The sequence below is a fragment of the Gossypium hirsutum genome, chromosome D11 (genome assembly GCF_007990345.1).
Source record: "Gossypium hirsutum isolate 1008001.06 chromosome D11, Gossypium_hirsutum_v2.1, whole genome shotgun sequence".
Classification (NCBI taxonomy): domain Eukaryota; kingdom Viridiplantae; phylum Streptophyta; class Magnoliopsida; order Malvales; family Malvaceae; genus Gossypium; species Gossypium hirsutum.
This window is the reverse complement of record NC_053447.1, coordinates 67,356,341-67,382,371: the sequence shown is the minus strand read 5'-3', so window position 1 is coordinate 67,382,371 and position 26,031 is coordinate 67,356,341. Positions and strand designations below refer to the sequence as shown.

Genomic DNA, 26,031 nt, shown 5'->3' with positions numbered 1-26,031 from the left:
CCCAAATTATAATTCAAACCCTAAAGTCCATACAATATTATAATTTCTAACGTGCACGGTACACGCAATGATCACGTTAGCATCATCCACTACCTGCTTTGAAACGCTCACTATTTTTAAAGTAATAAATTTCAAAATAGTGAAAGAATAAAGGAAGAAAAAAAAGTTATCCTTTAACGTAGGATTTAAGAGACACGTCATCATCAGCCATCTTGTCTTGAAAAGTGTGCCTATCCGGGTTTTTTCTTTCTGAATATTTATATATTTTTCCAATTACTTAAAAACCCCCAAAAACAAAAAACAAAGTACAATTATTTTTGCAAACTTTTGCCTCTCTCGTTACGTTACCGACTTTACATTTTCTTTTTTATTTCATTTTGCCGCTGAAAAAGAAACCGCCGTGAAAAATGGAATCTCCAGCTCAACGCCGCCTCAACGCTATCCAATCTCACCTCCTCCCCTCCGCCGTATCCGCCGCCGAGGATGAATCCTTGATCGGACGTAATGTTACCTCCTCCTCTTCATCTCCACCGTTCTTTGTTGGTAGGTACTCTGCAAGTCACTGAACTTATACATGATCGTACATTAAGTGAAGTTGACGACGTGATCATTCGTTTTTTTTTATGTATTCCGAAGTTATATATATATTAAGGAAATGGAAGTGTTTTTATGTGTTTGTGTATTGATTGATTGGTTGCTTATTTTGATTTGATCATCGTAGCGTCTTGATTAATCTTTTTCTTTCTTTCGTTCGCACGTACAGTTACTGATTTGATTTTTTCTTTTTTCTTTTTTTGAATTTCGTTGTTAAATAGGCAGAAAATTGAAGTTTTTGATTTGATCATCATAGTATATGAGTTCATTAATCTTATTCTTGACGTATATACGTTGATTAATCTTATTCTTCTTATTTTATGTATTTTCAAGTCAAATATTGAGAAATTTTTTGGTTGATGGCTTAGTTTGATTTGATCATCATGTTATATGAGTTAATTAATCTTATTCTCTTTTATCACTTTAATCTTTGTTTTCTCATTTTTTTTTGGCTTATAATTGTTTTTGTAGATCAACAGTACAGTGTGATTCTTCCTGAGAAATTGCAAACTGGAAAATGGAATGTTTACAGGTCTCTGTTTCTTGCTACACTCTGCTGCTCATTTTCTTTTTGAAGTTTTTTTTTTAAATGTTGAATTTGCTTCCGCAGATCAGCTCGGTCTCCGATGAAGCTTTTGAGTCGGTTTGACGATCATCCTGAAATCGGGACGCTGCATGAAAACTTTGTGTGAGAGTTTTTTTTCTTGTGATTTCTCCTTTTAGTTATAAAGTACAATACACTTATTATATGTTTTCCAATGTTCTGTTACTTAGACATGCTGTGGAGACATTTAGAGATTACAAGTACTTGGGAACGCGGATTCGGGTGGATGGAACAGTTGGGGAGTGAGTTATATAAGTATTTTGTTTTAAAAAGTTTAAAATTCAATTTTATTCAGGATTAATACGGGGATTTTAATTGTGTGATTCTGTTAATTATGCTTTTCATATGAAGGTATAAGTGGATGACATTTGGAGAAGCGGCTACAGCTCGGGAGGCTATAGGTTCTGGTCTTAGGTATTATGGGTTAGAACAAGTAAGTTGCTTCGAAGAACTTGTTTCCCTTGTTTTACAGTCCATCTTTATCCAGCTGTGGATTTACACGGAACATATTAGCTCCCTACACATAGAATTTCCTGCTGTTCTGATGTTTAATTATTGATATTGTTAAGTCATTTTTGACTTTTTGTGGTTCTGGAACAGGGAGCTTGTGTTGGACTTTATTTTATAAACCGACCCGAGTGGCTGGTGGTTGATCATGCTTGTTCAGCATATTCGTATATTTCAGTTCCTTTATACGATACTCTAGGTATGCTTTTGACTGGATAATTAATTTCTCTTAATTCTTTGTAGCCCAATTCTAACAGTGTCTGCTCTTTTCCAGGTCCTGATGCAGTTAAGTTTGTTGTAAACCATTCCGGCATTAAAGCTATTTTTTGTGTCCCAGAAACTTTAAATACGGTGAGTTGCTTTTTTTAGTGCCATAAAGTTGTGGACCTATGTTTTGCACCATACTAGTTTTCAACTTTCTATAAAACCTTGTAAAACTTATTGCATTAACTTCTGATTTAAAATATACTGCTTATCTCGTTTTGTCTTATAATTGCAGCTGTTGAGTTTCATATCTTCTATTCCATCTGTACGTCTCATAGTGGTATGTACTTATAGAATCTCATTATAGAATCATAACAAAACTATATGTCAGGTGTTTATTCCCACTAAGCATGTTTTTTCTCTTGGCACTTTTTATTATGCAGGTGGTGGGAGGAGCTGATGAACACTTACCTTCACTCCCCTCAACACCTGGTGTGAAGTTCGTATCGTATTTAAAATTACTTGGTCAGGTATAAAAATAGTTCTTTGTGATTTTTTAAGTTCAATCGTTCTATCTGCAATATACTGCTTATATTTTATGTTGCTACACATGCTTTATGTTGTTGTATGACTGCTGATAATAAAATCAAGTTGTTTTTCAGAACTTATATTTTTTCCTCAAATTATTTGGAATGTTGATTGCTGTAAACACTTTACCTGATTGCTGACTAAGTGGTTATATTATAGCACAGGATCTATAATTAGTTAATCAAGTCATCTAACTGAAATGCGACCAAAATTGCAGATCTGCCTATTTAAGTTGGCTTCTAGTTTACATCAACTTATTCTAAATGATTTTCTTTTAGGGCCGCAGAAACCTGCAGCCATTTTGCCCTCCTAAGCCTGATGATGTTGCGACAATATGCTACACCAGTGGTACTACAGGGACACCAAAGGTAAGATTCTTATGATAACTTTGATGTTGGGCTTCTCCTGCTAGTTTCCCTTGCAGGCCTTCACTTTCTTTGCTGCCTAACATATACTGCTTGTTTTCTCTGCAAAGGGAGTTGTCTTGACACATGGAAATTTAATTGCAAATGCTTCTGCTTTCTGCCGAAAAGTGAAATTCTATTCCTCAGACGTGTGAGTTCAGTGTTCAATTTATCACCTGATATAATGTAAACTTACAATTTTTTTTTTGTTAAGATATATTGCTTATTGTTTCTCTATTAATTAATGTTCTCATTTTATAGTTACATATCCTATCTTCCTTTGGCGCACATTTATGAACGGTCAAACCAAGTCATCTGTTGCAACAATGGCGTTGGGGTTGGCTTCTACCAGGGGGTATGTGACATTGTTATTATATTATCTTTACTTGTAAACCGTAATGATTCTTTCCTTTTCAATTTTGCATCATTCATAAATAGCAGATAATGGGATAAAAGTTTAGATCTGCAATTTCCGATCAATGAACTTAAAAATTAAGATAGGCAGCTGTCTGTTTGTTTGTTTCTTTTTTCTTTTTGGGGGGTGGGGGGTGTATTTTCGTTGGTGTCCAATTCAAAACTTTGGTCCAGGGTAAAACAGATATAATTTTCTTCCCAATTCTGTATTGCTCAAAATCTGGTTTGGTCTTCATACAAGTTTTATGAAGTCTATGCCCCTCTTGTTTGCAGGACAATTTGAAACTGATGGATGATTTAGCTGCTCTTAGACCAACTATATTTTGCAGTGTGCCTCGATTATATAATCGAATCTATGCTGGGTATGATAGTGGTTGATTTTGGAAAATAAATGGATTACAAATTTTTTGTTTATCAATTCTTATTTAAATCATTTCGCTGCACAGAATCACCAATGCTGTCAGCACTTCTGGTGCTTTAAAGGAGAGGCTATTTAGAGCTGCCTATAATTCCAAGAGGCAAGCCATCATGAATGGTATCCAAGCTAATAATTGAACTTTCCTTTTTTATTATAATGTAAATTTTCTCAATAATTTCTGGTACATCATATTGATGATCAAAGAGCATGTATATTGAGTTATAATGAGAGAATGTGAAGCATAAAACAGTAAATTCTATCAGTATGATCGCCTCATGTTTAGCAATCCAATTGCTTGTGCTTCCTACAATTGTTCCAGGAAGGAATGCGTCACCAATTTGGGACAAATTGGTCTTCAATAAAATAAAGGAAAAGCTTGGAGGTCGAGTACGTATTCTGGGATCCGGTGCTTCCCCTCTGTCTCCTGATGTAATGGACTTCTTGAGAGTGTAAGTCAAATTTCTTAGATGAGGCAATTGTACAAGACTGCTGTCTCTGAGCATTTTGTTAGCACTGTAGAGGTCCATAGGCCATATCCATTCAAATCGGCAACACTGGTACGATTTGATTGTGATATGGTAAAGATAAAAACTGAATTGGAGTAGCTTTATGTTCCTCGCCTTTGATATGAAAGTATTTTGCAGGTGTTTTGGCTGTATGTTAATTGAGGGCTATGGCATGACAGAGACTTCTTGTATCATAACCTTGATGGATGTAGGGGACGTCTTAGCTGGTCATGTTGGGTCTCCACATGCTGCCTGTGGTGAGTATCCTTGGTTTCTTTCAGGTGAAAACTTTAAAATATGGATAGAATCAATATATCACTTTCCAGGTGGATAAATTGGACACATTAATTACCAAATATTACAAGTTGAACTTTAGGGACAGCTGAGAATCTCTAGCTTTAAATTCTGGATATCTAAATGCTAGTCATTTTAAAATGAAGGACTTGTTGGTTAGAGTTCATCTGATTTTGGAATTTTGTTATCATCATGAATCTTGTTTCATTTGGTCATCAAGGTCCTTTATATTTTGTTAAAATCCATTTTTGTCTTCTCAGAAGTGAAACTTGTAGATGTTCCTGAAATGAATTACACCTCTGAGGACGAGCCATATCCTCGTGGGGAAATTTGTGTGAGAGGTCCTATTGTTTTTCAGGGCTACTACAAGGATGAAGTCCAAACGTAATCATCTTCCCACGTTGTTATATTTTGTTGCCTTAGTTAGCAGCAAATGTTTAATAGACTCAATTGCCTTGTTGGTTGAACAGGAGAGAAGTATTTGATGATGATGGCTGGTTTCATACAGGAGACATTGGTTTGTGGTTACCCGGAGGTCGTCTCAGGATTATTGATAGGTCATATTTGTTTAACCTTATTCTCATATTATACAAGGTCTATATACTAATAACACCTTGATCTATTATCTAGATATCTACATATTTTTATATGAGACAGTGATTGTGCTTTATTAGTAGTCTTGTTTGTGCATGTTTTGAGTGCGTGCTGGCTGCATTCGGTTGCTAGAAGAACCTTTTTGAACACTTGAGAATAATGTTGATCTTCTTCAGTGACGAACCATCTGCTTTGGTCATTTTTATCCACGGCAGTTCAACTTTTTCTGAATCCTTTTCTGACCATGTGCATTAATTCGTTACAGGAAAAAGAACATATTTAAGTTGGCACAAGGCGAATACATAGCACCGGAGAAGATCGAGAATGTATATGCGAAATGCAAATTTGTTTCACAATGTTTTGTATATGGTAAGGAAATTGATTCTAAACCGTGACTGAATTTCACAAGTGTACATTCTCCTGACTGCCTAATATGTTTGTAGGTGATAGTTTCAATTCATCTTTAGTAGCAGTAGTTGCAGTGGAACCTGATGTTCTAAGAGACTGGGCCGCATCTGAGGGTATCCAGGTGTGTTCTTTTCTCTTGTCCTTTCATATTTACCTTCGGAAGTTCAAGACCCCAAAACTTACTTGACTCTTCATTTTCCTTATGCCCATGTCCGACACCTGTATACTGTACACATATTTGAACATAGGAAAAAGAGTATGATCCTTTACACGTATGAAAAATGTAGAAAAAATTGAGCATATATGTATCGAGCGAATAGCTGTATTTGAAACTCCTGGGTCTAAAAACATAGCTTTCTGGCCATGCTGTTGATATTTATATTCAAAAGAAAAAACGATATTATAAATATTATATTGAATAAAACAAACTCATGAGGAAAAGATTCTGAAGATAAATTGATAATATGGGCTATAATTTAGTTCATCAACGATGATAAAGTACATAGCCCAGGAATATTGGATAACAAACAGTTCAAGTTCACTGGGATTGTTTAGCGTAGGGATTATATGAACTACAAAAGCTATTAATCAAATTGTTAGTCACAAGTATGTTCAATTTTTTCATGCATTTAGAGAATTCTTGACGGATCTATCTTTGGCACTCATGTGCGAATAATGAATATGCATCAAAGACAAAAACATCAAAAAAGAAAATGAAAAGTTAGACAATGAATTCTGAGTTTTTCTAATCGTTTTAAGGTTCTTTTTAATGCATTTTTACAGTATGAGGATTTACGACAGCTGTGCAATGATCCAAGAGCAAGGAATGCTGTTCTCGCTGAGATGGATGATGTGGGAAGGGAAGCACAGGTAATTTATTTTTAACCAAATGATTTTTTACCATCCTTTCTCTTAGGAAGGCATGTTAATTTATTTGAATTCCTTAAAAAAATGCAGTTAAGAGGCTTTGAATTTGCTAAAGCTGTAACTTTGGTGCCTGAACAATTCACCTTGGAAAATGGACTTCTCACTCCAACATTCAAGGTAATCTGCCATTCTTTGTTTACCGCTGTGTTAAGATTTATATTCAAATTTTTGGGGGTATTTTCGTATGATCATAATTTCGTATCCATGTTAGAATCTGTATCGACGCACATATTTTAAGAACTGTATATAATCCTAATGGCAGTAGTGCTTGAGCATCAATACTTTCTGAATGTATGAAGAAATTGGAATGAAACAGAAATAGAATCTTGGAGCATGAATGAAACCTATTATCTATATCTCAACTAGTGTGCAGAGGAGCTGAGTGAAGCTCAAGTTGTATTTACATTCGATGTTTGAAGCTTGATTGGGTTTCTTTTTGAAAACTTGAGATCTCTTCGAAATAAAGGTTGAACTGTTTGAGCTCACTTGATTAAACTTGTAAAATTAGCTTGATTTCACATTCGGTTTCTAGCTCAATTATTTTTCCTCAAGCTCAAGCTCAAGTTTAGAGTTTAAATTTAAATCGAAAATTTTAGATAAAATAGGAACATATGCATTTTAAAGAGTTGATCGAGCTTGGGAGCTCCTTAAGTCGAGCATTAAGATACTGAAATTCGGTCCTTAATTTGACAATAATTGAGTTAAACCCGAGTAGAATGTCTTGTTTTTATCTTACTAATGTCAACAAGAAATCAGGTAAAAGCTTTTACTCATTGAAAGCTTATTGTTGTTATTTATTTTCCAGATCAAGCGATCTCAAGCCAAGGAGTACTTTGCGAAAGCCATAGCCAACATGTATGCTGAGCTTTCAACTTCCGAACCCGCACCTTCGAAACTATAAATTTGGCTTTCGCTTCAATAAAATGCAAAAACAGATTCAAAAAGGTAACAACTTTTTACCCATTCCACTTTTACTCAATAAAACATTGACGTCAATGATTGTTGTAGTTTTACGTGCATGCTCGATGGCTAATTCATAGTCATGTTTAAAAACGAGTGTTTCAATGCACTTCTCTGTTGTAATGTATATTCATATTTATTACTAAATAATTTTTTTTAATTCAGATTTTTGGCCTTGTAGTTGGATTTTTATGATTTTGAAAATAGAAGCACTTAGCATTGTTCTAAGATCTATTGGCCAATTGGGTGTTAAAACATTGAAATCTAGACATGTGAATTAAGTGGGTTGGTTTTGGATTTCATCGATTTAAGTTGTGAGTTATAAATATTTCAGGTAATTACGGTTCTTGGGCTTAGTTTTGGGGTTGAGGGTTGGGTTTTTCATGTTAAATTTTTATAGGTTACAATCATTTAGGATTACTTACTTAGATAATTTTGGATTTAAACTACTTTTTAGATTTGGATTGTTTTAGGATTATTAAACGAAGTTATGTACTTTTTATATTTATGTCGGGTTCAGGTTAATCAGGTAAGATTTTCAAGTTTGGGTTAAAATTTACGGGTTTAGATTGTTAAGTTTTGAAGCAATACTAATTTGGTATTTTTATAATTTCAAATTATTAAAATTGCATATTTCGATTTGTAATGATTATGGTTATAGTGGTTTTAATATAAAAATATGATTTATATATTCATATTTACATTTCATAAATAATTGTTATTAATTGTTTAAAAATTTTATATTTTACATATTATAACAAAGTATTTTTGTATTTTTATCATAATTTGTATCACGATAATAAAGGATTCAAATATCTATTTTTTTTAATTTTATAACATTATATTTAAAATAGATGATGATATCTTTTAACCGTAAAATATTTAAAATTTAGTGCAATCCTTCAACTGGTCCAACAATTTAAATTTTAGAACATCTACTAAAAAAAACAAAGAAATTGATTGTTGGATACAATCTACACAGAATGAACCAAACATGTTTACTCAACTATTCCGTTTAGATCAATAATTAAAAGCGATTGAGTCAGCTCGGTTGGTACAATTATTACTGCAATAATGAATTGAAGAGCATGTCGATGTAAGCGTGATTTTTTATATATATATCTATTGAAAATTTCAAATCGTCATATTTATGGCCAACTATTCCATTTGGTTTCAGACTTCTGTGACAAAAAAGTTAAAACCTAAGTAGGCTTTCAATTTATATATACCCACTAGTAGATTGATGCATTACGGCGCTTCTGTGGTTACATGTATTGAAATGCGATGCTCTATACAAAATGTAATAATCCCCAAATCAATAGCAACCGAGTGGAGGAAACAAATTAAAGGGATTCATTTCTGGAAATCCAATTTTTTTGGGGCTGAAAGCAAATGGGAAGCCATCAGGACTGGATTCACTGTTTGTGAATTACTCGTGTATTGTTCCATAGCCATTGACGAGCTGAACCTTCCACCAATGGCGAAACCTGAAAATGACCACAAGTTACTTACCATCACACGAGAGAGACGAACGTGACAGAATAACAAGGGAGTCTGTCGAAACAGAACAGATAACACCTTTTATTGCAAATAGTTAAGATGAAAGGAGTGGAGTGTATACTGCATATGTCAAAATACCAACCTTTTCCCAGACTTGGGAATGATAATTGTTGAGCCATTCAATTTCATCATCGGAGATCAAAGATATGTCGACCAACTTAGCCTGCTCTTCCAGATACAATCATGGTTAAAAAAATAAGGCTTTTATCTGTATCAGAGAACTCATTTTTCTTGGAATTTTATACTATTTTCAGGAAAATCACAGCATTTTCCATAGAATCTCTTTCCCAGCTTCTAAAATTTGATTTGGTTTAAGCCTCACCGGGCCCCTACATTAAACCATGAAAGAATCCAGAGTTTGTTTTGTTAAGGTATGGGTTTGAAAGCATGGAGTATATGGTGAAAATGTTTTGATAAATGTTAGCATTTTTGCTGTCATACAGCAGCTTGCTTTTCCTTCACCGAGGCGGGAAAAGCCAAATTCACTGACTTGGAAACAGGGGTCCTTCAGGGTTTATTTTTCCTATTAGCCCCTAACAAGAGAAGGTGAAAGTGACCTGGCAGCTTTAGCAAAAGCTAGCCTAGCTCCTCAACTGTTTGTCTATTTGTTTATGTAGCCTACCATCGAACAAACTCCTCAACAGCCTTCCACCATGACTTCTCAACCTTGTACAGACGATGACCGTTCCATGTTTACTTCCAAAACTCTCCATTTTTTCAAAGTCATTCTTCAGGAAACTATTACACATGGGATACTCCTAAGTATTTCTTCTCTTCTTCTCATATTTCTACTTTGTAATCAGTTTCACTCATGAAGTTCATTGACCATGATCGTATATGGAAACCAATGTCGCCCTGTTAGGCTTGAGGTCCCCAGTGGTGCAATATGGTAGGTGGAACTCACAAAGACTACTGATGAAAAGGTGCAGTTGCAAAATGGCTGGCAAGAATTCCCAGAGTGTTATTTGCTTGAATTTGGGTCTTTAGATATGAAGGGAATGATCATTTCCATGTCCTAATTTTTTATAAAAGTGCTTCGGAGATCAAATATCCCTAGCACTGAAGATGATGATGGTGATGGGCTTGATCATGTATCGGTCGAGGTTTGTGATGAAGTGTCAAGCTCAGCCAGTAGAAAAAACAAAGAGAAATCAGATTTGCTATGTCCACTCCCTCAAGAAAACGAGAACTGGTTCCAAGTTAGATCATGCCCGTCACCATCATCATCTTCAGTGCTAGTATGGGGATATTCGATCTCCGAAGCACTTTTATAAAAAATTAGTACATGGAAATGATCATTCCCTTCATATCTAAAGACCCAAATTCAAGCAAGTAATGCTCTGTGAATTCTCACCAGCCACTTTGCAACTGTGCCTTTTCATCAGTAATCTTTGTGAGTTCCACCTGCCATATTGCACAACTGGGGACCTCAAGCTTAACAGGGCTTGACATTGGTTTCCATATTTTCTCACAAAATTTCTAGGAGTCCCCTAGTAATAACCATATATGGTCATGGTCAATGAACTTCATGAGTGAAACTGATTACAAAGTAGAAATATGAAAAGGAGAAAAAGAAATACCTACGAGTATCCCATGTGTAATAGTTTCCTGAAGAATGACTTTGAAAAAATGGGGAGTTTTGGAAGTAAACATGGAACAGTCATCTTCTGTACAAGGTGAGAAGTCATGGTGGAAGGCTGTTGAGGAGTATGTTCAATGGTAGCCTACATAAACAAATAGACAAACAGTTGAGGAGCTAGCTCCACTCCAGTACTGACTTTCTGCTAGCTTTTGCTAAAGCTGCCGGGTCACTTTCACCTTCTCTTGTTAGGGGCTAATAGGATAATGTAAGCCCCAAAATACTCCTGTTTCCAAGTTGTTGACCAAGGACAAGCAAGCTGCTGTATGACAGTAAAAATGCTGACATTTGTCAAACATTTTCACCATATACTCCATGCTTATGAAGCAATGACTGAACATAAATCCATACCTTAAGAAAACAAACTCTGGGTTCTTTCATGGTTTAATGTAGGGGCCTGGGGAGGCTTTAAACCAAATCAACTTTTACCATTTTTAGAAGCTGGGAAAGAGATTCTATAGGAAAACAAACTCTGGGTTCTTTCATGGTTTAATGTAGGGGCCTGGGGAGGCTTTAAACCAAATCAACTTTTACCATTTTTAGAAGCTGGGAAAGAGATTCTATAGGAAATGCTGCAATAGCTTTTCCTGAAAATAGTATAGAAATCCCAGAAGAATGAAATCTCTGATACAGGTAAAATCTTTTAATTGAATCATGTGTTTTGGCACACAAGAGACCATAATTTGAGGTAAGCCATTTCCAGGTAATAGAATTTGCACTCAAGTTTGTTCAATTACAAATGGTATGAGTTCTGTTTGATTTGGTTTTGGAATCTAATTTTTTCAAGTCAAACCAAAACCAGTTGAATTCCATAGCCAAATCGATCGAAATCAAATGCCATAGAAAACCGAAGCGACCCAACCAAATACATTATGTCCAGATCAATTATTTTCATTGACCTTCTATATATTTCTTCGATCCGGAATTTAGGTATCCTAATACTCTTGTTCAGATATGCGTTAGACACGGTTTAGAGATACTTGAAGAAAACTGATGAATCCAAGACTCAGAGAAGCACAGGCTTCATACATAATGGTATAAGGAAATCAATAGCATACCTGAATGGGGAAAAATGTTAGCTTTTCGAATCCAAGATATTCGATTCCTCCATAACGATTTGGTGTATTAATCTCTTGCACATGGAGGAGATTCTGCAAGATGAAAAGAGCCCATGTTAGTAAATCTTTATTAAACTTTGGGCTAATTAAATGTTATTGAACAAGCTTCTAAAACAGCAACTATAGGGTTCCTCATAAAATAAACTATAAACTAATGCTCAAGTCTGATAAATATTTTAATTTTTAGTCTCCATGTAATTCAAATAAAGTATAGTGCATGGCCGTGGACCGGCTAAAATTTTGGTTTAGGAACAGTGATAAAATTAATGGTTAAAACATGACATAATGCCCTGTATTCTTCAAGAAATTGGAATTTAATTCTTGTACTTGTACTTTTAGGAATTTAGTCATGCTTTTTCAGATTTCAAAATTCAGATCTAATTGTTAGCAGTATTAAAATTATTTTTGTTAAATTCAAGTTCACTACAAGATCATTTTTTTGGTTCCATGGCTATCATGTGAGTATTTTTTATTTCAAAATGTCTCATCAACAATTTTAACAAAAAAAAAAACTGTGTTAACAATTAGATCTGAATTTTTAAACTCTGAAAGTAGAGGAACTAAATTCCTGAAAATAAAAGTACAGGGACTACATTCCAAAATTCCAAATTTGTGAAGAGTATAGGGACTTATGGCATATTTTAAATTAACCAGCCAGAATTGTTGTAGCTAATGTAGAGTTTAAGGACAAAGAATCATGGCCAGATTACTTTTTACCTCAATCCGAATGCCAAAAGCATGGTCTTCATAATAACCAGGTTCGTTACTAACAATCATGCCTTTCTGTAGGGGAGTTGTATTTCCATATCTATAGCTAATACTTTGTGGGCCTTCATGAACATTCAATGCAGCTCCAACACCATGTCCAGTGCCTGCATAAAAGAGCAAGACAATGAAGTTATGATCAATTAATCAGCAATGCTTTTAGTAGTGTAAGAATAACAGAACGATGGGAGAAATACCATGGCGGTAATCAAGTCCGATCTTCCAAAGGGAAGAGCGAGCAAATGCATCCAACACAAAACCTGGAGTGTTTTCGGGGAATACTGCCTGGTCAAGTGCAATGTGACCCTGCAATTTGATGGTGTATCATGGAAAACCAAAATAATTTAAACCATAGCTAGGTACTCCTTAGAAGTATAACAGCAATGAGAATCATATCATGCAAGGTAATCGTAGGACGTGTAAAAATGATCAAATATCATGCCCCGTTCATTTCTAACTGGTTTTACATTTTACATAACGAAAAGGAGAAAGACGAGAACTAGAAAAAGAAGGGATTCTGAGAGATATAGGCTGTTGTGGTCTCACAAACTACAAACAAATTTATCCCATATTACTCGGACTCGAGGGTGAGTGTCAGAACGGATATGTGTTCAACATTGGTACATTTATTTTTTTTAAGTTTTTCCATGTATTTAGTGGGTCTTTGGAGCACCATATCTTCCTTACCCTTGTCTAGATGTACAGTTACTTTTTTTAAAAAATGAAGAGTTGAAGCAACATAGAATTTACGATATTCTGTAGTATTTCAAATAACTTCATAGAAAATTTTGGCATATGTGTTAACCTCTTCTGTGACACATACAAGGGGCTTCTATGCTACCAACAAGATCAAATATAGAACCCATACCTTTAGAACTCGGGTGAAGCATTCTTTTTCCCTGGCAGTTGGTTCACCAAAATGTACTGTTCTTGTTATGTCAGTTGTTCCATCAATATATTGAGCTCCACTATCCAATAAGAACAATTTATTCGGATCCACAACACTACAGCTTCCTATTTCAGCTCTGTAGTGTATAATAGCACCATTTGCACCTGAGCCTGCACTATCATTCTAAATGTTGACAGTGAACTATAAACTAATAACCAGAGTCCATTTTTGGTTTCTAAATTTATTAGTGCACATATTCCCCTACAACATAAAAACTAAGCATGGCAATTTTACTTTTTCCAGCATTCAAGAAATTAAAATGACCTTAAACTGGAATGTCTAAAGATGGAAAACAGGTAAACAAGATTAATATACCACTTATTGTATCAAAGCTTGTATCTAGGAAACCTTCTTTCTTCGCACGGAATTCAAGAAGTTTGTCTGCAACATCTACCTCTGTAAGTTCCACATTGTTATGAATTTCCTCTTCCAACCAGCACCAGAATTGTGCCAAAGCTGCTGCATCCCTGCATGTATATCATGATAAACATAATCCTTGAAAGTTCTTTATTGACATATATCTTTTCTTGCAGACGATAACTTTTGGCTGTGCTAAAGTAGACAGTTTTCATAAAGACAGGCTACAGCATGTATGTCTATAGACAAAGGTAGATGTCCTCTTTGCTCATAGAAGGAAACAGAAGATAAGAGTAGGAAAACATTGAGGCTTGTTAAAAGGAATAACCTCAAAATACAACTGTTTCTCGGACTTAAACTTTCACCGGTATTACTATTTCATGGAGAAATCAATTACCTTAAATGGCAATTCTGCATTCCTTCTAATTCAGCGGGATTTTTCAAGGCCTTTGCCAGGGAGATCGGGGATCGCATATAAACTCCAGAAGGACCTTCTGAGAGACCATTGGATTCATCATATCTCTTATTCTTTATTTTCCCTTTACTCCCAAGGTTCAAACGATATTTATCCAAAGCAGACTTGTACGTCTCCACAATAGCAGCATTAACGGATGATGTATCTAGCCACAGTTGAGCGCCTTGAGCTGCAAGTCTGGAAAAAGAGCCCATAGTTATTTCCACAATAAGTTTGCCTTAGCAGGTCTGGCAAATTTGGCCAAGGTTAGATCTAATTGATTTTTTTTGCAATCTCGGATAAAATAAACATCATTGCTGGACTGCTTTTGCATTTTATATTACATATTTTCAAACAAGATAGTCCATGAAGTTCAAATGAAAATGTACCAAATCTTGAGAAAATCTGCTCCAGGAAAGATGTGCTAGTTTCCTAGTGAACTAATTCGCAAACAAAAAATGATCAGTTTAAAAAAAAAAAGAGGCACCTAAAACATACATACCTCCTTATTTCAGAAAGGATGGAATCATAAGGCCTTAACTCTACGCTTGCATTCTTCAAATGATCCATCACCTCTTTGGTGACTTTAGAATTATCTACAAATAACTTTGCCCCATCAACCTCCACAATTAAGTACGCATACATAACAGGTGAATGTGGGACATCACTTCCTCTCTGCAATACAAGATGTAAGGTATTATTTGGATGGAGAATTTAAAGTTATAGGAATTACTGAATGCTACTTTACTTGGGCTCGGGTGTGAGTGTCAGATAAGGTTTGGGTCTTTTCAAATTTTTTGAACATTCTCTGTATATTTAGAGGGTTATATCACCCAAACCATGTCCAGGTATGCATTGAACAGTGTCAAATAAGGATAGTTCAGGAAAATTGAATATCTTTGAAAGTGACAATCATTCTGACAAATCTTGACAAAACAAAGTCTGTCAGCATGTTTGTTTCTACAAAAATAACAACCACGTGTAAGTATAAAAAGTACCAAGTTCAGCAACCAGGCAACTTCATCGAGCATGGATATAACGATTGCAGACGCTCCAGTGCCAACAAGTTCGGCCCTCAAGGAAGATAATTTGGATGCCACATCTAAACCAGCATACTTCATATCATGTACTCTAATTGGATTGTTTGGGGGTTTCGGCCTTGATTCTTTCCATATTTCATCCACGGGATTTAAATCATACAAGTAAACCAACTCGAGATTCTTCTTAGATATAGCCTCCTTCAGTTCTTTTGTGGCATCATGAGAAAAAAGAAACTGATCCCTTCAAATTATCAGACATCATCAGAAACAACCAAGCAAGAATAACGGGTATACCGATTGCAAATGATAAGCTAGTAGCAGCCATCTATGTTATTTGCACTCAACTGTGAATGTCGGACACAGAACTATTTCCATGTACTTGGATGGTCCTCAAGGGATCATATCCTCACATCCAAATTTAAATATGTGTAGGGCACAAATGTCGTACATGGGTGCTTTTAGAAAAATGAAAAGTCAGAGCAACATTGGCAGCCATTTAGGAGGTTGAAAGATTACTTACAGGATCAATGCCGACTCTGCCACCAGGAGACAAAACATCATTAAGCCATTCACTAGTTGTTGGGACTCCAAGACTACCAGCACGCATGAGAATCCAGCTCGAGCTCAACTGCTTCTCAGCCTAAACAGTCAGAATAAAGGAAGAACTATTATCAGCACATATTCACCCATGGTGCATCATACTAGATAGAAATCTGTTTAAAACGACTTTATGAAGCTTGTCAAAAAAAAAAAAAGAAACCTGCAGAAAATATCGGCCATCGGTCCATAGAGCTGCTTTATCCTTTGTGACAACTGCGGTCCCTGCACTGCCAGTAAAGCCTGATATATAGGCTCTCCTCATGTAGCATTCAGCGATGAACTCACTCTGTAAACCATGCCAAAAATCAATTAAATTAATTGCAACAGATGTTAGAATTGACATAAGCTTCAAGTAAGCCTAATCATCCTTAATGATGATACTTCCATAAAGGCTAAAAAGTGGTAAAACTGCATAACATTTGTCACACTATGAAATTTAGTGTGTTTGATATACCATAAAGTATAATTTTGATGATTATCAATGCATTTGATTAATCATTTTTAGAAATAACTTCTTTAAACAATCTGTTCTTTCCTTTTAACTTCCATCAACTAAGAATATTTCCTTTAAAAATTCAATAGAAAATTTAATAAACGTTTAACTATTCAGTAGCATACCAAACAGTACACTTTCTTTAGCTTATCAAATAGTACAGAGTAGCACTTAAAATATGCTTTAAAAAACTCAAGTTAATGAAACCACCAAAATCTAGTCAAATTTGAGATCAACAGAGAAAAACATACAAAAATACATCAAAGTGATGTCTATTTTGATGTATAAAAATGCGAAAATACATATGTAGTAGATGATGAAATATGTGACAGTTCATAGCCGTGTAAGAGACCAAACAATGTTAATCTCATTTATCTAAAGTACAAATTTATCATCTAAATTCTGAAACAACATTTAACATAGCATTTAACCCCATCCATATAAACTACTTTTAGTAGCTAAAGTACAAGATAATTGTACTCGTTAGTTACTCCAGTTTAACTTGAAAAAGGAAATTTCGAATTTAGCTTGGTCATTATCAAATGAGCTCAAGCAACTTCAGCTATTGGACAAGCTAAATCGAGCATCCTAAATTCAAAGAGCACGATAGCTTAATAGAGCCTTTTCTTTAACTAGTATTGAAATTTCTTAATTTAAACTTAAACTTGAGCTCAAACATAAATGATTGAGATTAATTCAGGCATGAGAATCAGAATCGAGCTCATCTTTTACTGGTACATAAGTCTAATTGAATTAGCTTGAGCATTTTTAGCTCAAATAGAGTTCAAACTTTAAAAATGAAGCTTGACCGGGACTTTAATACTCACAAGCTTATCGAAATTAGCTTTAAAAAGATCCAAATTCAGCTCAGTTATTATCAAGTGAGCTCGAGCTCTAGCAACTTTGGCATTAAACGAACTGGACTCAAATATACTAATAATTAGCTTAAGTAGCTCTAGAGCTTAGTAGTTTTTAGTTCGAATTGATATTGAAAATTCTTAATTTGAATTAAACTGGAGTTCCAGCATTAACAATTGAATTTGAAGTCTCAAGAATCGAGCTCAGATTTTAATCCTAATCGGGCGAGCTTAAGCATTTTTAGTTCGAAATGAGTTTGAACTTCAAAATCGAAAGCTTCTTACAACTTTGAGCTTGGATTACACCAATTTTCAAGCAGCATTCGAAACAACCAAAAGCGGCATAAACAAAGCCAATCATGTCATTTTACGCATTAAAAAAACTACAGAAAAAAGAAAGAGGAATCGAACCTGATGAGCATCCTGAGAAGGGATGATATAGGCATCAATACCAATTCCAGGCTTGGAAAATAACCGGCGAAGAGCAACAACCTTTTCGTCGGGTTCTTGAACGTCACGATTCCGACGATCCTCCGAAGAAGGCTTGGCAGTTACAGAGCCCGAACTACAACATCGTAGCGTCAAAAACAAAGGAACTTTTTGTGATTTATTGTAAATTGAGGGGTTGATTTTGAATTTGTGGAAAATAGGGAGTGAGAAGGAGAAGAAAGGGAGACGAGAAGATGACAAAGAAGCGTTGAGAGACAGAGGGCGTATTGCTTGCGATGGTACGGACTGCATAGTTTATTGTAGCAAATTACAAATGAAACAAAGGACCGGGGAAAAGAATTTTCAAAATCAAATCTCGAGCAGAGACGATAAGGTATTCAGATCTGTGAAGGACGATAAATTTGAAATTCAGGGTGTTTGCTTAGAAGTGTGTCGTTTAAGGAAGAATGATAATAACACCCGGTAACTAAGGAGGGTCGTTTGATTGGGCGTAAGGTATCGGATTTATCTCTATAGCAAAGTATTTGTTAGTTACACTGTTGTTAAAGAAATTGATTCATCCATAGAAGATATTAATCAAATGCTTAGCTGGAATTTTCACTTCTTTTAGACTTCTTTTTATTTATTTAGTTTATAAAATGACCCTTATTATTATCGTTGTCGTCAACAGATATAGATACTTAATCTGAGCAAAACGTCACTCTAAGGGTGGATTTAGATAGGTAATTGGATGCGGAGGGGTGTGCATAATTCGGGTAAAATCGAAAAAATTCAGTTAACCGACCGAATTCAGTTAATCGTTCGGTTAACCGAATTTTTTCGGTCTGGAGTCGGTTAATTTTTTATAATTTTTCGGTTAACGGTTAATTCAGTTCGAAATCGGTCGGTTAACCGAAATTGGTCGGTTAACCGAAAAAATTAATAAATAAAATTATCTAACCCAGCCCAAACCCAATTACCCAACCCAATAAAACTAAAACTAAAGTTTACCCAATTACCAAATCCAATAAAACTAAAACTAAAAGACTACCCAATTTACCAACCCAATTTACTAAAGTCTAAAACCCAATTTACATTAATAATTTAAAATTTTTAAAAATAAAAAATTCGGGTAATTTAGGTATTTTTCGGTTAATTCGGGTAATTAAGGTAATTTTTAACCAAAAATAAAAAATATATAATTTTCGGTTAATTCGGTTAACCGACCTTATTAACCGAAAAAAATTCGATTCGGTTAATTTTTTTAAAAAAAATCGGTTCGGTTAACGGTTAAAATTTTTGGAAGGTCAGTTAATTCGATTATAGTAATTTCGGGTCGGTTAACCGAATGAACACCCCTAGATGCGGTGCAGCACGTTTAGTTTACTTTTTGTCTCACGCTACCGTATCTAATCTCATCATCACCGCTATTTTTACACTAATCGCAGGTAAATGCATCGCCCATCTAAACTCATCCTAATTCTTTTTCGTCGTCTTGAGTGGTATGATTAATTGTAAGAGTTCTTGATTTTGGTTTAAATTATATTTTTGTGGGGTTTCACATTTATTTTATTTTTTAAAATTTTATATTAGAGAAGAGCAGATGATACAAAAAGAGGTGTTTTGTCGCTAGAAATGAAGCGGCTAACTACAGTGATGATGAAGAGAGAAGTGACGATCAGGACTTTAAGAATAAAAGAACATAAGCGAAACACAAGAGTGAGAAGAATAGATGAATGCCAGTGTTGGCTAGAGAATTAGACCACTCAAATACGGCAGTAGCAACAATAAAAAGAGGAGATTCCTAGGGTTTGTGGAGGGATGACTAATTTTACGATGGATTCGATTAATTTTTTTAGGGTAAACTATAAAAATAGTCAATTTTGTTTGTCCCAAATTATATTTTAGTCACTTATGTTTGAAATATTACGTTTTAGTCACTTACGTTATCGTTTTGTTACGAAGTGGTCACTCAACCGTTAAACTCCGTTACCTCCCTAATGACAGTCCTACGTGGCAGTTCAAATGAGTTTTAAATGCCAACTTGGATGTCCAATTGCTGTGATGAAAATAAGTTTTTAATTAAATAAATTTAATTTAGACTATCACGTACGACATCTAAGTTAACATTTAAAACCCATTTGGACTGCCACATAGGACCGCCATTAGGGAGTTAACGGAGCTTAACGGTAGAATGACTACTTCGTAACAAAATAATAATGTAAGTGACTAAAACGTAACATTTCAAACATAAGTGATTAAAATGTAATCTGAAACAAACAAAAGTGACTATTTTTATAGTTTACTCATTTTTTTAATAATAATGACTAAAATAAGAATAACTCTATTTAAAGTGAGTAACGAGATAATTTACTCTATAATTTATATAAGATAAAACTAGAATTTAAATGCTAATTAAAATATTAGCATTTATCAATTGTGCCGATAAATCATTAATTAAATGTATTTAATAATTAGTATCCAATTCAAATTTCGAACATAGCATGAAATTGAGCGTCTATTTTACCAAATAATTTAAATGATTTTACGAGAAAATAAAATAGATGAATGAGCTAGTGTTTTGGATAAAGAGTTTTAACAATAGTAGTTTTTTCAGAATTCATTCAAAATATTAGTAATGGAAATTATATTGTTTGGATAAATAACTATTTAAAAAATAGATTATTGAGATTTAATGTGATAAACAAATTCTAAAAGAAAAATAATAATGTTTAATATATATATGCAATATGGATATCAATGAATGTGTAAAAAAAATTAATAATAGAAAATTTTAAATATATATTTAAATTAAATAAAAATTATATATTGAAGTTTGAGTTTTCTTTTTTTTAATAATGAAATCATGTATATTAAATGAAATAATAGTTTGAGTAATTTTAAAAAATCGCTTCTTAACTGGAATTTGAATAGAGACTTTAATTTTTTTTAATATGAAAATATTGGATTGAAATAAAATCACTCTTTCAAATCCCTTATTCATAAATATGATTGTATTTTTTGTCATCGTTATGATGAATTTGGATGGACGATTAGGTGCGATGCGGTGCGTTTAGCTTATTCTTTGTCTCGTGCTACAGTATCTAATCTCACCGCCGTTATTGTTTTTACACTAATCGTAGGCAAACGCACCACTCATCCAAATCTACCCTTAAACTTAAGCAATAGTAAAACTAAAAACAAACTAAACTTGCTCCTAAAGGTGTTCGTGGAAACTCACTTTAGACCATTTTTTATACTTAGGTTTTTCAACATTAAGTTCATCAAGATATAATGTTTTTATACTTAAGTTTAAATGAAATGTATTTTTTTGTTAATTTATTTTATTAATATAATTTATGTGGGTTCAAATCTCATTATATTTAGTAACAATAACATTTGTATTGTGGCATGAGAGCTTTTGTTCAGTTCCTAACAACCTCACCCTTACTCCCCACTCCCTTCCTACAATTATTGAAAAAAAGAAGAGGAAAAACTAGATTCTCTAGTTGGTCCTTCATTGTTTAGTTTGAACCTCGACATTTAGTCTGTTGATCAAAGATACAGATAAGAGAGATTTGATTCGAAAAATTCGAAAAAAATTTTAAAATTTGAATTAAATAGTTCAAGTTATTCGGATCAACTCGAATAAAAAACAAATTTTTCTATTTAACTTGAATATGAATTACACAATTTGAGTTATCTAAAAATCCAAATAAGAAAATGCAAAACTACATCGTTTTGATAAATGTTTACTCATTAAATTAAAAGGCAAAATCATTATATTGTTTATGTCGTTAAATAATGTTGTACTTTGTCTACTAGTTAAATAATTAATTCATGTAAACGCGACATTGGGTATAAATAATAAGATTCGTTAACTCGACTAAACTTGACTCGAAATTTTTTGACTTGATTTAATTCGAAAAAAATTCAAATTGAGTTCAATTGCTAAAATAGGATTCATCAGCTAACTCGACTCAATCAAATGCTCACCTCTAATCAAGGATGTTCACCATATCCCCAAAATCGTAAGAGTGATTTGCAGGTCATGATAGTATGGTAATTTAAATGCATCGTATGTGCGTGTGAGTGTGTGAGTTTGAGATTCTATTATATAAAAATATATATTTTTAAGGTTAAATGATCCCAAAAGCCTTTGAATTTTTCAAAAAAAAAAAATCAATTAAGCCACTATATTATTTTTCCTCTCAACTGTGCCCCTAAATGTTAAATTTTCAATTAATTAAGCCCTTCGAATGTTAAGGTTAACGGTCAACCGTTACAAACTAATGACAATCTTTTTCAGAGTTATTTTTGCCACATGGTATATTAGGATTGTACTATGTGGCAAATTTTGGTGTTTTATTTTAAAATTAATAAATAATAAGAATGATGGAAATTAAAAAAAATAATTAAATTTAAATTTAAAACCATTATTTTTAATTATTTAAATTTTACAATTTTTATTTTCGAGAAATAATTGTAAAATTTTTAACTAGACATATTTTCTTTAATTTTTCTATTTTCTAATAAAATAAATTTTAGTTTTCTGAAATCAAAAGTAGGCATAAATATAGTATAACCAATTTTGTATAAGAATATAAGGGTTGATAAACCATTTAATATTTGAATTCGATTTTAATGTTTAATTTCATATACAGATCAAATAACAATCATATAACTCAACAAATATTTGACACATATATTTTAATACGAAAATATAAGTACTTAATGTAGGCAAGAAAAAATTCAAATACCAAATTGAACATTAAAATTAAACTCAGGTTTTTAATCAAGACAAAAAAGCTCTAGTATCAAATTAAAAAAACTTAGATATCTAGTTGCACATTAACCCAAAAGCTTAATGGTTCACGAGCAATATTGTTTGAATCAGACCGATTGGTTAGATTGGAAACCAGTTGAGGTAACGTCTGGAGACTAACTTTGAACTGGTTAGATCAAGAATCGGTATGGACTAGTTGAATCGGGTTTTTTGAAAAAAAGTATTTTTTATTTAAATTTTTTATGATTTTTTAATCAAACTGATTGGACAGATAAACTGATGAGTAATTCGATCACCGATCCTATTTAAAAAATATTAGGTATGAATTACAATCTAGTAATTTTTTATTGATAAAATATTAATATTTAACATATAAAAATGAATAATGGTTTATGTTTGGAATGGATAATAACATCTCATTATCAAACTCAAATTTCAAACTTTCTCTTTAGGTTTCATTATCTTAATCCCACAAGCTGGATAAAATCAAATATTCAAATCTTTAATCTCTTAATTTCACATTAAATATTATGCCATTAGATCACATGTTTTTTATAAAATGTTTTCTTGTTCAGGTTTTTTTTTTTTGAAATTTAATATATAAATTATTATATGTTGAATTTAATCATTAAATTATTATTTTTTTCAATTTAATTATTTTTTAATTTAAATATTTGGTCACTCAAAGCTGATTTGGGCTTTTTTTTACTAGTTTAATAACAAATTTAGCCCTCCATTGTTTACACATTATATCAAATTGCTTCTAAATATAAAATATTCAACAAACTTAGCTCTCAATATTTACAAAGTTTAAAATTTTAGTATATGTTAACTATAACTAAACAATATATTTCCTATTATTTTATGTTTTGAAGTTGGAGATGGCAACTTGAGCTCACTTTTTTTTTTCTATTTCGGGTATTAAATTTTGTTGTTTGGTGATGTTTTTTAGTATAACTTGACCGGTTGATTATTGCAACCTCTACCTGAGATTTGTAACTAGCTTTGCTTTATCAATTATAGTGTTTTAAATATCATTACTATATGATGTTTTTTTCATCCATTCTTTCTGTTTTTCGTGTATTGGGTCGATAAACAAGGTGTATAAGAATGGTCTATGACAAAGACATGTTAGGAATTTTATATTGAAAAATTCTGAAATCTAAAGCTAAGATTTCTAGGTTAAGAAGCTTAAATTATTAATTTCTATAAATGACCAATAATTAATTTATTGATTTTTTTAGAACTAGAACTAAATTGGTAAATTTTGTAAAATTTGAAGGTTAATTTTATTGAATATTTTATATTTAAGATCAATTTGATATAATGTGTAAATATTAGAGGGTTAAATTTTTTATTAGACCAATAAAAAAGTCCATTGATTTTAAAAAGTTTAGGGACTAAAATAAAACAAAACAACAATTTAATGATATTTTGTAATTTACCCTAAAAATTGTGGATAACGTCACGCACACTGAAAAATCATTATTTCGAGTCGAATTTAATGGAAATTCTTTTAACTAATTAAATTGATTATTTTATAATCTTAATATAAATTTAATTATTTTTTGAATCAAGTGAAATAAAATTAAGTTGTTTGAATTTATTTAAGTTAAATTAAAAAATATATGTCAAATTAAGACTGTAGACAATATAATTATGTTTTAAGCTAGAGTAGATAAATATGATAATATATATATCTTAGATTTTTTTCAAATAATATAAAATAAGATAGTTTAAGATGATAAAACTTAAGGTGAGTTTGGATGGGCAGTGCGTTTACCTGCGATTAGTGTAAAAACAGCGGTGACCCTAAGATTAGATATTGTAGTAATACTGTAGCGTGAGACAAAAAGTATGCTAAACGCACCGCACCGCACCCAATCGCCCATCCAAATCCACCATTAGTATGCTAATTTATTTGTTTAAGTATCAAATTTATTATTTTGCTTTTAATTTAACATATATATTAGAATTTTATATAAATTTTAATTTATTGTGAATTTTTTATAATCGTTATAAAATATTGGAAAGTTTTCTTATAATTTATTTGAAGATTATTTTGTATCTTTTAGATGGATCAATTTGTTCGTTTTCAAATTTAACAAGGACTCAAAGAGGATTTTTCACCATTTTATTATTCGATGTATTCTGTTTTTTTAAGTTATTAAAATTTAATTAAATTCAAACTCAAAAAAACTAAATTACTTAATTGAGTTCATTCAATGAATCACTCAATTTAATTAACTTAAAATAAATAAAATTTTCAGTCTTTTCAAATCAAATTAAAATTTGTTCACCCCTAGTAAAAACATCTAAAATCAAAGAACTAAAAAGGTTTATTTTTTGGTAAAGTAGAAGAATAGTCACCCAATTATGCACTTGTTTCTATTTTGGTTACTTGATTATTATTTTTTTCGATTTAGCCCTCTATTTTTATAAAAAGATTAAAATGATAAATTTTGTAAATATTGATGGTTAAATTTGTTAAATTTTTTTAGATTTAGAATTGAGTTGATCTACCGTGTAAACATTGGAGGGCTAAATTTATTATTAGATCAATAAAAAGTCAATGTTTGACTTCTAGTACCAGGTTAACAGAAATTAATGAGAGAGTGACTAAAATATTTAATTTTGAAAGGTTGAATGACTAAATTCCTAATAAATTAATAATCAGGTGACCAAAATAAAACCGAGTACGTAAATTCACTACATTTGTCATTGCCCCCCTTGAATTTGACTAAAAAGGAGTTCAGAGTTTAGTTCGAGTTCACACAGGGAGAGTGAAGTGTAGTGCATGGTTGGATTGGATGAGACATTTCAACTCTGTAAACTCATATTTTAGGCGATATTTCAAGTATCTGCAAAGTCAAGAGATAAAATTTTGATTCATCTAGAAGATTATATCAATTCGTTGGATGGTACTTTATAAACTTTTTCGAAAGAAATTATTCTCCTCCAATAAATCCAATTATCCATTCGGTTTAAATAGATCTAGTCCTAATTGAACTCAAACAATGTGAATTTTAATTAAAATCACTTGGCTTGAATTAAAATATATTAAAATTAATATAAAATATTTTTGAAATTTAAATAATATATTAAAATCTTATTAGGGTTAGCGCGAATTAGAGATTGGATAAAAACATCAAAAAGAAATTAAAATCGCATCTCAATCTCACTTTATCTATAAATACATTTATTGCCTTATTTAATTTTAGATGATTTTTATATTTTTTAAAAATATTAAATTAATATATTATTTTCACCTCTAAAATTCTCCAATATGGTGAAAAATTCGAAACAATAATTTCGGATGGGTGTCCTAAAACAAATCAAAAAGCAATTTAAATTTTAAAAAATTCCGGCAGCTATACAAAATTACACATAAAGTAAGGGACTGATTTGACAATTTAGCCTAAAAGTACACATTCAAACTTAATCCCCTATTATCATCCACATAAATCCAAGCCGATAACCTCAATATCAACCATCCAAAATTCCCAATTCGTTCACGTGCCACGTGTACGGTGATTATCACCCCATCCATAGCCTTAAAAAA

The 26,031-nt window shown here is 32.5% G+C and overlaps 2 protein-coding genes across 3 annotated transcripts; one reads left to right on the top strand and one right to left on the bottom strand.

The window, feature by feature from the left end:
- The first annotated feature begins 292 nt into the window (after positions 1 to 292).
- Positions 293 to 7,586, top strand: LOC107930926 (long chain acyl-CoA synthetase 7, peroxisomal). The gene is made up of 23 exons (XM_016862688.2): positions 293 to 543; positions 1,066 to 1,126; positions 1,205 to 1,282; positions 1,369 to 1,440; positions 1,550 to 1,631; positions 1,799 to 1,904; positions 1,980 to 2,056; positions 2,205 to 2,249; positions 2,353 to 2,439; positions 2,776 to 2,865; positions 2,973 to 3,052; positions 3,163 to 3,256; positions 3,589 to 3,677; positions 3,762 to 3,850; positions 4,053 to 4,182; positions 4,378 to 4,496; positions 4,794 to 4,917; positions 5,004 to 5,090; positions 5,393 to 5,496; positions 5,571 to 5,656; positions 6,319 to 6,405; positions 6,493 to 6,579; positions 7,268 to 7,586. The coding sequence occupies exons 1-23, from the start codon at positions 408 to 410 to the stop codon at positions 7,361 to 7,363; spliced, it is 2,106 nt and encodes a 701-aa protein (XP_016718177.2). The 5' UTR covers positions 293 to 407; the 3' UTR covers positions 7,364 to 7,586.
- Positions 7,587 to 8,513: 927 nt separating this feature from the next.
- On the bottom strand, positions 8,514 to 18,248 carry LOC107930925 (aminopeptidase P2). Of its 2 annotated transcripts, XM_016862684.2 has the most exons (13): positions 17,666 to 18,248; positions 16,065 to 16,190; positions 15,825 to 15,944; positions 15,263 to 15,538; positions 14,767 to 14,939; positions 14,208 to 14,462; positions 13,769 to 13,920; positions 13,373 to 13,563; positions 12,702 to 12,810; positions 12,457 to 12,611; positions 11,680 to 11,772; positions 9,065 to 9,145; positions 8,514 to 8,909 (listed from the first exon to the last, which is right to left on the bottom strand). In XM_016862684.2, the coding sequence occupies exons 1-13, from the start codon at positions 17,993 to 17,995 to the stop codon at positions 8,838 to 8,840; spliced, it is 2,133 nt and encodes a 710-aa protein (XP_016718173.2). In that variant the 5' UTR covers positions 17,996 to 18,248; the 3' UTR covers positions 8,514 to 8,837. The 2 variants fall into 2 exon arrangements, with proteins under 2 accessions (XP_016718173.2, XP_016718174.2); XM_016862685.2 differs by lacking the exon at positions 9,065 to 9,145 and having other exon boundaries at positions 17,666 to 18,221.
- Positions 18,249 to 26,031: the final 7,783 nt, after the last annotated feature.

What these genes read in the sequence shown, in the direction of transcription:
- LOC107930925 (XM_016862684.2), bottom strand. Translation starts at nt 17,995, where the DNA reads ATGCAGTCCGTACCATCGCAAGCAATACGCCCTCTGTCTCTCAACGCT. An exon ending in ATCCTTTCTGAAATAAGGAG is followed by an intron (nt 14,463 to 14,766) that starts GTATGTATGTTT and finishes CTCTTTTTCCAG; the next exon opens with ACTTGCAGCTCAAGGCGCTC. An exon ending in ATGCAGAATTGCCATTTAAG is followed by an intron (nt 13,921 to 14,207) that starts GTAATTGATTTC and finishes ATATACATGCAG; the next exon opens with GGATGCAGCAGCTTTGGCAC.
- LOC107930926 (XM_016862688.2), top strand. Translation starts at nt 408, where the DNA reads ATGGAATCTCCAGCTCAACGCCGCCTCAACGCTATCCAATCTCACCTC. An exon ending in CATCTGTACGTCTCATAGTG is followed by an intron (nt 2,250 to 2,352) that starts GTATGTACTTAT and finishes TTTATTATGCAG; the next exon opens with GTGGTGGGAGGAGCTGATGA. An exon ending in GTACTACAGGGACACCAAAG is followed by an intron (nt 2,866 to 2,972) that starts GTAAGATTCTTA and finishes TTCTCTGCAAAG; the next exon opens with GGAGTTGTCTTGACACATGG.